The following is a 12,491-nucleotide window of genomic DNA, read 5'->3' as shown; positions in this document are numbered from 1 at the left end:
ATTATTTTAACAAATACTGTAATTTCTGCTTTTTTCTGAGGATTGTGAAGACTGTAAAATGTTCATTCTGAAATTACCTTGTCTACAAACATAGGATGTAGGTACTTTATTCCCCAATTGTGAAGGGTTAATGTTAAGAGCTAGTTTTATGTTCATCCAGTGATTTTATTAACTATATTTGCATGGCCCCGCCCAGTAATGTATATTCGCTGAGTGGCTCACAAAAATTAAAAGAATAAAATACAGTATTAAAAATACATTGCAACACAGGTAACATAAAAAGTTGTCCTTTGTGGCAGATGTACAATAAAGCACAAGTCAGGCGATTGAGAGGTCCAGATTCAAAATACAAATTGCTTTAAAAGGTTCCTGGCTCCAAAAAGATAATGAGGATGGCATCAGATGAACGTCTCTGGGGACACTGCTCCCTGACTAGGGTGCCATCATTGAGAAGACCTTCTCCTCTGTAGCCACCCACCTGACTTTATCTGGCAGATACATTCCTTGGTTAGACTTTCAGGCAAATATAAACATCATAGCTAACAGTGCATGTTTTCTAAGCACATGTCTGCTGGTTTAAAGCGAATGCAGGGGACAACTGGAAGCAAAGGGGGCACACAGCCCTTTCTCTGCCTGCCACTTCCCTCTTGCAAGTTTTCTGTCAGTTTTGGGGCCCACTTCATGGAAAGTTTTTTTAAAAAAAAGACTCGGGGACCTTTTTAGGGGAGAATTAGAAGGCAATGGCTGCTGCAAATATTCTCTTGAGTTGAAACAGACTCAAAGCTCAAAAACAGTCTAACCATAGCCACCAAAAGCTAGAAAAAACAAGGAAATTTCTATTGAACGTTGAACTCCCAGGAAACACGTGGCTATCCATGCCTTCACAGGGTGTGCACCAGAACTGGGTCACCACTCTCATACTAGAGCCATTTGGCTCCTCCTCTCCTTCGTCTCCAACCATACACATCCTGTCTGGATTGACAATCCCTTAATATACGGACTGTTTGCCCTTGGCTGAGAGCTGCAGGGTAAGAGTCCTTTGGCTCGCACCAAAGGTTCACTCCCTGGCCAGGCACCAGCTTTGTATAGGACCTGGGGAGGTGGGAGAAGAAAAAAACAATCCCAATGAATATGAGAAGTGTAATCTTTCCCTTTTTATGGCTCAAGGGATGCTAATGGAAAAGAAGTATATCGACTTGCATTACAAACCAGAGAACAGCATATCAGAAGGGATAAGGCTACAAGCAACATATGTACTGCGCAGGTGAACTTTGATTCAATCATTGACTGAAAGGATAAATTTGAAATAGTAGTAAATTTATAAGTAGCCAGTGATAACTGTGATAAGAAATACCTGTATCTTCTTTATTATTACCCTGGATTTGTTCTGCTTCTTAAGCAAGTGGTTTTAGCGGGGCATGCTTTTTGGTCTCTTGTGGTTTTTGGTAGAGTATTTTTGTATCGTAATAAAGAAGAAAAATGTTTGCAGGAAAATCCAACCTTTTATGTGGCTTGAACCTAGGGTTTTTTTGCCACCCACCCCATAGCAAAGGGACAGAGCTGTGGATAGAAACCTAAGCTTTGGCAATTTGCAGCCCTTGCCTAGAGTGTCTACACTAACAACTCATCTTGAGGGCTGAGAACTGTGACGTCCTTCCCCAGCACCACCTGTGAAGCTCTCACTTGGGGCTACCAGCAGAGAGGAATGTCAGGTTTATTCTTACCCTTTACAGCTCTAGCACAGATCTCACTAGATCTCACTGCTAGGCAGCACCACCAGTCACTTTCTGTAACCCAAACTCCCAGAGACTTTGCCTAAGTCTCTCTATAGCTTGTTACTTTGTGACTGTGTGCCTATGCTGTTCCCAACCCCATTGTATCTTTATATTTAAAGCATACAACTCTGGGTTGCTCTGGATACGTGACTTGTTACAATCTCTCCCTTCACCACTGCCACCATTAGATACAGTTTCTGTTCAGCCTTGGTAATTACCTTGCCCTCCCTTCTGGTCTGTATATTACCCCAGCCAAGGATCAGGCCTTTGGTAAACCAAACAAGTATTTATTTAATATCAGAAATAACAAGATTACTTAAGGAATGTTTCACAAGCGTATCGTTTCATCTATATTCTGTTAGGTACTTAACTTCTTACTAATTGCCTCAGAACCCTGACTCACTCTCAAACACCACCTCTCAATTCACCACTGAACACCACCTCAACCTCTCTCTCCACCTCTCAATTCACCACCTCCCCGACACCTTCCAAACACCACCTCCCAGATTCAACTGTCATTCTTCCATTTATACTCCCAGCCATTCAAACGCTCAGCCAATCATCCAGCATTCTACTGCTCATGTACTCCCCCCTCCTCTTTCACTCCACTTACCATATGTCTTCTATATAACCAGCACTTACCATATTTACAATATAAGCAGGAACATCACCAGAACATATGTAGGGGACCTGTGCAATGGCCTTCTGGCTCCAGCAACTAGGTAGGTTTGTTTCTAGAACTGAAAGCCCACTGCATTGCCAGCCTATCCCTGGAATTCAGCTCGATAGTAGGCCCCTAGGATGGGCTTCTGCTTGACTGCAGGCAGGCCCTGTGTGCAAAACTGAGTGAAGGACTAACCACAGCAAGGGGAAACTCCACATGCTTTGGCTCAGTGGATACCTTCCCTCCTCCTACACTGCTGTACACAGTTGTTGCATGCTGCTGTTTTGTTGTTCTTATATGGGGTTGTCTTTGTGGTTTATATTTTATTATTTTAATTGTACTGACTTTAATTGTGAGATTTGTGTAACCATTTGGTGAAGGATGGGCTTATAAGTGCAAATAATTAATTAATAAATGCATACAACTCTTAAGGTTAGATACTGGCATCGCTGGCAGGGCAGCTCCTGTCACTGGTGTGCCTTTAGGCATGACGTGCTCCATACCCTGTTGTCTGTCCTCCATTGGCAGTGGTGATATGGTGCTCCTGCTAATATTTCAATATGGGGACAATAACGTATTTGGATACTTCTGGGTTGCATCCAACTGTGTGCTCCAGTAGAGGTGTCCATGAGTGGAAGGGGGAGGCAGCCCCTTGCACGTGTCTCATGATATTCCTAATGGACCCACAACCCTCTGGAACACATTTGGAGAGGCACACAGGGGTGGGGAAATAGGCAAATATCACCTCTCCACTCCCTTTCATAGAATCCTCTTTTCAATCAAAGAGCAATTTCCCCCCCTAAATATACTTCATGATATCAAGGAAACTACTCATACCAACATGCTACCAATTGGATTTATTTATTTATTCCCATTTTTGTGCCTTTTAGGCACTTCTGGCTAATATGGCTGCTATGTTCGGAGTCTATCATGGTGCTAATGGATTAAAGCACATTGCCAGGAGGTTGCATAATGCCACTCTGATCTTAGCTGAAGGTGAGTTAATATCTATTTAATGGCTGCATGATGGTCAGAAATCTGAATCTTCTGTTCAAAAGCTGAACTCTGTTTTTTAGACTTATTTGTATATTTGTCTTCAACCAATAAAATTCCAGGATGGTGAACAATAAGTATGAATAAAATAATAAATTTATATTAGAAAATACTAAAAGTATACAATAAAACTATATCATTAACCATAACATGAGGTAGTAACATAAGGCAGCAACTAAAAACGCACAGCAGGGGAAAATAGAATTCATAATCTGGCATCAAAAAATTGTAATGGAGATGTCAGGCACACCTCTTTAGGGAGACCATTCCATAACAGGGGTGCCACTATGGAAAAAGCCCTCTCCTTTGTTATATGACACATTTCTGATAAGGAAGGTGCTTGGAGAAGAACTTCAGCAAAAGATCTCAAAAGAATACACTTAGATTAAGATAAAGTGGAGAACTGTGCATCAGAAGAGCCACTGCTGCTCTTGAAAGAATGTAGAGAAATTGGTAACAATGCCATTTATTCTTTTTATCTCCCTCCCCGCCCCCCTCCGTACATTAACTTGGCCAACTCTGAATAGATTTAGACAAGTCTGTTATAATATCAAAAGAATTCAGTGATCCCAGCAAATTTGCTGATGATAATAATATCAACCAAAATATAAGTAAGTGCAAAATATACACAACCCTATAAAAATGTGAGCAGTGAGTGGAACAGAGAGCTCACATGTTATTTCTGCTAGGTCTGAAGAGAGCTGGTCATAAACTTCAACATGACCTATTTTTTGATACCTTGAAAATCCAGTGTGGATGTGGAGTCCAAGAAGTCTTGCACAGGGCAGCCCAGAGGCAGATAAACCTGCGGATTTACAATGATGGTACAGTAAGTGATGGTTACATTTATTCTTGGAAGTGTTCTCAGAACTTTTGTCCATTCTTCATGGGCCCAGTTCATCAGTAAAGCTAAGCTTATGATGTTTTAAAGTGTTTTTAGCGCCTCTGTTTGCCGCCCTGGGCTCCTGCTGGGAGGAAGGGCAGGATATAAATCAAATAATAAATAAATAAATAAAATAAGCTAAACTTTGGCTTAGTGTGAATCAGCAGATGTGTAGGTTTCCTGCTGTACCGTTCCTCCACCAGTCGTCCATCTGCTATGCTACTTGGGGCTAAGCCATAGTTTGGCTTAGTGTATTGTCTGAAAGTGGGCTTGTGGTTTGGCTTGCTTCAGACAAGTGAGTTGAAACCAACGTTTGATGTTATCCACAGGCAGAATTTTCAGAGTTGTAAGAGATGGAGTAATACTCGTTGCTTTTCTGTGTCTGATCCCTTTGATTCTGTATTACATCTTCAGAGTTAACTTTCATTACAGATTAAAACTAAAATTATATGTAATTATTGAAAATATCTGAGCATATGTAGAAAAAAATGCTGAGATTATTTAGCACAGTTTTGTAAAATATGCTCCTCTTTTATAATTAAGAGGACTAGGATAATTGCTTATAGTTAACCTATGAAATTGCAAAAAGAATATTTTAAGTTTTCTATCTAGAAGTTGCCAGATGTATGGTTTGAGGGGGACATTTTTATTACCTTTTTTGTTGCTGTTGTAGTAATTGGGACCTTGTACACACTTCATGTTGGTAAAGTGTCTGCAAGTGTCATGCTACTTAAAATGTTCTGGTTGTGCCCTTTGAATATACATTGAAATTTTTCCTTGAAGCTTTCCTTCCTCTTTTACAACTGTCAATAGCTTGGAGTATCTCTTGATGAAACTGTATCTGAGAAAGACCTAGATGACCTGTTATGGATCTTTGGATGTGAATCTTCAGCCGTAAGTAGATAACAGATCAGAGTGCTTAACATTTAATTATTGCCAGTATTAAATAGCTTACAGCCACAGGAGGTAATTCAGTGCACCATTGCTTCCCACGTGCTCAGCTGAGACCTAGCTATACCCAGGTGTGTGCAGGCAGCATATTTCATTTATTTTTATTTAACCAAATTTATATACTGCTCGATTGTAAAAACAAAAACAAAAAACTTCTAAGTGGTTTACAGAAAACATGCGCCTGTTAAGATAAATGCAATAAAATCACAGTATAACAAACTAATATAAAACAGCACAGCTAAAAAGCCTTCTTGAAAATCAACCTATTCCATCAGACTATCAGACTTGAGTTCCATGAGGTTCTAGTTGAAACTCTAGTTGATACAGCTCTATTCCAGCTTCCAGCCATGTTTGCATGGATTCCTTTGGGAGTTGGCCTTAAAGAAACAGAAACATCATCCTGCATAATTTCAATCCAATAAGTCAAAGACCGTAAATGGACAGCTGCCTGAATGGTTTAACACTGCAGTCCCCCCTCTTGCTAAGGAGGTTAGAGTATTGTTATGGAAGATAATGAAGGATCTGCAATAAATCCAATGAACTTATACTGCCCCAAAGTTCTGCATTTTACAAGATATGGGAGGAAATCTTACCCTTCAGTACTGTGAATGCAAATTCTTCTCCCTACCTTGCCACCCCACATTTAAAAATGCCTAAAATGACTGTACATTTCATGAAGGCAAAACATGACTTTGAGCCCCTGAAATACTAGAAGTGCATACCCAGATATTTCTAATTCTTTTGTCTGATGTGCATACTTCACATTAAGAAAACTCAGTGCATGGAGAGGGTTGTGGTGTAGCAATTACAAGTACTCTTGAATGAAACAGATTATCCTGACCCATTCCAGTCTGGGTTCAGACCTGGTTATGAGACTAAGTCATCCTTGGTCATCCTGATGGATTACCTTTATCGGGAGAAGGACAGGGGGAGTGCGACCCTGTTACTCTTACTTGATCTCTCAGCGGCTTTTGATACCATTGACCATGGTATCCTTCTGAGCAGACTTGGCGGGATGGGTATTGGAGGCACTGTTTTACCATGGTTCTGATCCTATCTCCAGGGTTGTTTTCAGAGAATAGCATTGGGTGATTGTCTTTCGCCTCCCCTGGCAGTTGTGCTGTGAGGTGCCACAGGGTACCATCTTGTACCTAATGCTGTTTAACACCTATATGAAGCCATTGGGAGTGGTCATTAGAAGATTTGTGGCAAGGTGTCAATGGTATGCTGATGATACAAACTGCCTTTTAAGGAGTTAGTTACTGATGAATACCAGTGCCTGGACACGGTGGTGAACTGAATGAGGACCAATAAATTGACTCTGAATCCTAGCAAGATGGAGGTGCAGTGGGTAGGTGGTTCCTGAATCCAGATAATTGGTCAATTGCCTTCTTTGGATGGGGTCATACTGCCTCTGAGAGAGCAGATTTGCAGTCTGAGGGTGCTCCTGGATCCATCTTTGTTGCTAGAGGCCCAGGTGACCTCAATGACTAGGTGTGCCTTTTACCAGCTTTGGCTGGTAAGACAGCTGCCAGCATTTCTGGACTGGGATAGCCTAACTGTTGTTGTCCATGCACTGGTAACTTCCAGGCTAGATTACTGTAAAATGCTCTATGTGGGGCTGCCCTTGAGGTTGGTCCGGAAGCTGCAGCTGGTGCAAAATGTGGCAATGTGACTGCTCACTGGGGTAGGACACCACCAACATGTTACCCTGCTGCTGATATAAATGCACTGGCTGCCCATTAGCTACCGGGCTAATTGTTTTTAAGATGTTTTAAAAGATTTTTTAAAGATGTTCTTCAGATGTTTTTGAAGGTATTTTATATATGTGTTTAGTGTTTTGTCACTTGTTTGCCCCCCTAGGCTCCTTCTAGGAGGAAGGTGGGATATAAATTTAAATAATAATAATACTCTCTCAGGAATCCATATTTGCAGACAAAATGCTCATGGCAGTTGTCTTTTGGGAATAACTTGCACTACTTCTGAATTGCACATAACTGGGTTTCCCTGTTTCCAGGGAGACTGAGAAGGATTTGTCTTTACATAAATACAAGGAAGGCAGAAGTGCTGAAACAGGGACAAAACTCTTTTACTAATTGACGGAATAAATTCTTTCTGAAAAAAATAAAATAAAAAACAAATCTGGTGTAAGAGGCCTCCTCTCTGTCTTGTTTTAAAAGGAACTGGTTGCTGAGAGCATGGGTGGAGAAGCAAGGGGCATTTTTGGTACTGCATTTAAGAGAACATCAAAATTCCTAACACATAAAGTATTCAACAGGTTTGTGAAATTCATGAATTTTCTCCTTGTACCCCTTGATATCATCTGATAAAATAGTACAAGGGATTATAATTGTGGAAGAGGAATTTGGTTTAGTATTTCAAAGCATTACTGTGATGCAAGCTATGGGGCCAGTGAACTACCTAACTCATGTTTTTATCATCCATATCTTTAATGAAGCCTAAACACTTGTGGGGAGAAATACCTAAATCAAGCAATCCAATATTTGCTAGGGTATGGTTTACTGTGACTGTGCTGGCTCCTGCAGAGGAGTTTACACCCACTTTGTTCTTCCCTAGATTTTTTAGGGCAGTGCCGGATGTCATCTAACGTTTGGCTTGGCATGTTGTCCAAACCTAGGATTGTGGTTAAGGACTCTCTTCCATAGGACAAACCTTGGCTACAAGCCACGGTTAGAGAAGAGAGACCATAGTCACGATTCTGGGGTTGGACAGCACACTAAGGGCTCGTCCAAACTGACCTTGATAATCCATGTTTTCCATATGCGCTTTGTCATCTGACAGTCCCCACTAGCTTGTTTGTTCGCTCTTTGCCGATATAAAAACAACGCTTTTTTTGCGCCTGCACATGCAGCGGGGAGGACCTGTACTTCTTCTCGCTTTTTCCCAGCTCCGCTCCTGATTGGTTCACTTTTCCCGGTCTTCTTCCCCTGGACATTTGCGCACATGCGCAAAAGTGATTGGACAGGAATGACAGAAGGGGTGTGGGGAAATGGCCAAGGACTGCCCATGAACCACCTACATTGCTAAAGTCCGGAGTATTGCATCCAAGCGCTATGTTGAAGCGGGTGATTCCCAGTTTAAAAAAAGGAAATCGCATTTTTTGCAATACTGCAGATGCGGATTTAAACTCTATAACATCCGCGAAAACGGGCGATGTCGTATGGACCATGGAAAATTAATGAAGACACAAAGCAATCATATCGCTGATTAAACAGTCGTTTGGACGAGCCCTAAGTCAGACTTTGGTTTAGCTGCTGCACCATGCTGACCTAAAAAGCCAAGAGAGAAGCAAAGTGGCTGCAATCTTCTTTTCAGGAGCCAGTGTGTTTGCACTGACCCATGATTTGTCTTAGTGTGACAGGCAAATGTAGCCTGTGCATCTGCACGTTGAAGTTGAAATCTGGATGAATCATTGTACCACAAGTTTTATGATTTTTGCTGCTGTTTTTTTATATTCATACTGAATGAATTGTGTGAGGAAAACATCACCTCAATTTGGAGACAAATATGAAAATTATAGGTGGGGTGGAAATAGGAAAGGTCCAGTGGTTTGAAATTGTGTATGTGAAACAGTGCTATTGGGACAAATGTATTGTATGGCTTGTGTAGTTAACTGGTTTGCTAATGTAACATTTTGTGTCTCCAGCTATCACTCTGAAACAAATATTGTCCGGTATATGAAAAGATTAGAAAACAAAGATATTTCCCTAGTTCACAGCATGATTCCTTTGGTAGGTATAACTTTAAGAGGAAAAATTGGTAGTTGCTGATCTCCTTGGATGAAATCAACTGACTACATTTTTCCCCCCTCAGGGATCCTGTACAATGAAGTTGAATAGTTCATCGGAACTTACAGTAAGCTTTTCTGACATATTTATTAATTTTTTTTCTGAGACACAAATCAAACAACAGCCCCTGACTAGAATTTAATATGAATGTTAAGAAAACCCAAAGTATTTGGGGTAGATTCACACAAGCTTTCTTCTCCTCGGGAAGAAATCTTTCCAAATCCTCTCTTGCTGAGACTCTTGTGGAGGTAGTCTTGTGAATGGCCCAGTCACTTCAGGCATATGGGAGTTTTGAAATTAAATTTTAAATCACAGAACCACCCACTAGATGCTCCCACTATGTATCACTTCCAATAAGCAAGAAAGTGATTGTAGAATGAATTTTAAGATTACTTGGACACAGAATCTTATTTAAATTCATACATTAATAAAAGTGGAAATGGACTGCCTTCAAGTCGATCCTAACTTATGGCCACCCTATGAATAGGGTTTTCATGGTAAATGGTATTCAGAGGTGGTTTACCATTGCCTTCCTCTGAGGCTGAGAGGCAGCGACTGGCCCACCCAGTAAGCTTCATGGCTGTGTGGGGATTCGAACCCTGGTCTCCCAGGTTGTAGTCCCACACTCTAACCACTACACCACACTGGCTGTATCTAATGTTTGCTTTATTTCATAAAACTTTCTAGATGATTTCATTTTCAGTACTGTTCAGCAAAATAAATCAGTTCTATAATACAGAGAGAAAATATATACTGATTATTTTAATGGTATTTTATTTGGGGGATTTTGAAACAAAGAAAACTAGTTGATAACCAAATTCAAATGGTGTTTTGTGTAACATTCAACCAGTCCTAATCTTATGGAAAGCTAAGAGTCACATCTCATAAGTATCCTATAATTTGTGTATGTAAACACTTCAACCAAGAGGTCTTCATTTTCCTTCTCATGCGTGTTTTTCTTTTCTTTTCTGCAGCCTATTACATGGAAGGAATTTGCAAATATTCACCCCTTTGTACCTCTAGATCAGGCTCAAGGATACCAGCAGCTTTTCAGGGAACTTGAGAAGGATCTGTGTGAGATCACAGGATATGACAAAATTTCCTTTCAACCAAACAGGTAGGAGCAATCTTGCAGTGGCCCACTATTTCTTAGACAGGCTAAAAAATATTTCTCACTTTTTCTAAGGGCTCTTTCACGCATTCATTTTCCTACCCAGATATCCGTTCCATGCTGGAAAAAGCACGCCCATTGCATGTACACAATTATATGTGGAAAATGACATGTGTAAATGTGATGAAATAGGCAGTTCAAGAATGAAAGGTTTGGGCTGAGGTGCTGGAAATTATTAGTGTCTTTATCTTTGATGGACAGAGCTTCTGATTTCAGTAGCCACTTGCTGTCTTCTACAGATGCATATAATTTGGAGAATTTGTACAAAACAACACCAATTTGGTCACTTCCTCTCAATGGCAGAGTTTTCCTCACTGCAGAAATCCTGTGATGGGAGAAGCTTTACTGGCCAAATTGCTCACTACTAAAGGTGTAAAAGGGCTGTGTCAGGAATGGGTGACCATTCTGCAACAACATTGCTAGAACATGCTGGTTAACTGAACATCCCAGCACCTTTCGCCTTTCTTGACTTTCTCAGGAAAAGCAAAAAACCAACCATTTAGCAGAAGATCTATTCATCTCTTGCCCTAATGGATTAACTTGCATGATGAACTAATTAGAGATTATATTTCATATTTATTTTCTCTGTGTGTATATTTCAGCTTGACAGTATGTGTGTGCACAGTCCAAAATGTATACCTTAATAGCATTTGTCCTTTATAAATAAACTGACTTAATTAGTAAGATTTTGAAGACTGGTTGCTGAGCTGATGTACTCGGACACATATATTATAATAAGCTTTGTGGTCTTGCAGCGGAGCTCAAGGAGAATATGCTGGACTTGCTGCAATCAAGGCTTATTTAAATTCAAAAGGAGAATGGCACAGAAGTGTAAGTGAAAAAGATTTTTAACTCCTGAACTGACAATCCTGCACACCTCTGCTCATGCTCAGGAATGGGGCTTGTTTTCAATGTTAGTTTGGCTGTGCTGAAAGTATGCTTTGGGGACTGGGTATATGCCTGTTTGCATGCACAAGAGCTCCTTTGCTTATATTTTCATCTACTCACCTTTCAACCAAGAGATTAATTCATTCATTCTAAGCATCTTTCCTTGGCAAGCTCAAGTGTCATTCTGTAGTATGCGCCATTTTGTAAGGATAACATAAATACCACAAATAAGTGTCTCTTATTGGCACTGAACAGCATTTGTTTTAGTCAATAGTTTTATTATGCAAAACTGCATACCAAATAGTAAAACTTATGGTTTCACTTTACAGGGCAAATAGATGGAACAAAGGGATCGATATGAACCATATTTTATGTTCCACACATTGCTTGGAATGAACTAGTTTGGTTTAACAGTCTCTAAATTACACCTGAAAGTATTTGCTGGTTGAACTGAACATGACTTAAGTTCTTTTGGAGAAGAACTTTACAATTTCTAGTTCAAGTTCATTCTCTTCAGTGAGTTTTTACTCTTTATACTCTTTGGGCCTTTAAGCTTAAAGATCCTAATTTTTGGGGAAAATAAATTACACAATTCACATTCCACTGTGTGTGTGTATGGATGCTTTCTGAATTGTCTTAAGTATATTTCACACCTCAGCACAGCAGCCTGTAACATTCTGAATGCTGAAAAAAGATTGCTGAGGATCCTTTAAAGCACTATAATACCACTTTAAATAGCCATGGCTTCTCCCAAAGAAAATAATTTTTCCTCACAGAGCTATAATTCTCAGAGTAGTTTAACAGGCAAGGAACTCTGGGGATTGTAGCTCTGTGAGAGGAACAGGAATGTCCTCTCAGGACCCTTTACACACTACAGTTCCCAGGATTCTTTGGGGGAAGCCATGACTATTCAGAGTGCTTTGATACTACTTTTACATGATAGGGCCTTAGTTCTTCTCATGACAAGTTGAACTCGAACTAGTTCCTTTTAAAAATGAACTTTCCAAGCCCTGGTTCCATGCTGCAGCAATTCCATGCACATGTGCAATACGTAAAGCCTTACTGTTAGGGTATAGGGACAATTAGCCAGGGGTCCATAATAGTTCTGGCCAGTGGTGAGCATATTTTTTAAGAAGAACCTGCTTGATCAGGCAATGATTCATCTAGTCCAGCATCCTGTTCTCACAGTGGCCAATCAGATGCCTATGGGAAGCCCACAAGCAGGACCTGAGTGCAACAACACTCTTTCCACTTGTGATTCCCAGAAACTGGCATTCAGAGGCATCTTGCCTTCAAC

The 12,491-nt window shown here is 40.4% G+C and overlaps 1 protein-coding gene across 1 annotated transcript in view; it reads left to right on the top strand.

The window, feature by feature from the left end:
• Positions 1-12,491, top strand: part of GLDC (glycine decarboxylase) — a 50,959-nt gene that overhangs the window by 23,849 nt on the left and 14,619 nt on the right. Inside the window, exons 8-16 of the mRNA XM_061629509.1 lie at positions 1,168-1,264; positions 3,330-3,435; positions 4,182-4,321; positions 5,189-5,269; positions 7,507-7,604; positions 8,994-9,078; positions 9,161-9,202; positions 10,110-10,252; positions 11,062-11,137. Of these exons, the coding sequence (XP_061485493.1) occupies positions 1,168-1,264; positions 3,330-3,435; positions 4,182-4,321; positions 5,189-5,269; positions 7,507-7,604; positions 8,994-9,078; positions 9,161-9,202; positions 10,110-10,252; positions 11,062-11,137 (868 nt within the window). The remainder of the gene's footprint in view (positions 1-1,167; positions 1,265-3,329; positions 3,436-4,181; positions 4,322-5,188; positions 5,270-7,506; positions 7,605-8,993; positions 9,079-9,160; positions 9,203-10,109; positions 10,253-11,061; positions 11,138-12,491) is intronic.

This window comes from Rhineura floridana, chromosome 1, assembly GCF_030035675.1.
Source record: "Rhineura floridana isolate rRhiFlo1 chromosome 1, rRhiFlo1.hap2, whole genome shotgun sequence".
NCBI classification, from domain to species: domain Eukaryota; kingdom Metazoa; phylum Chordata; class Lepidosauria; order Squamata; family Rhineuridae; genus Rhineura; species Rhineura floridana.
The sequence above is the reverse complement of the archived record's forward strand: the minus strand, read 5'-3'. Positions and strand labels throughout refer to the sequence as shown.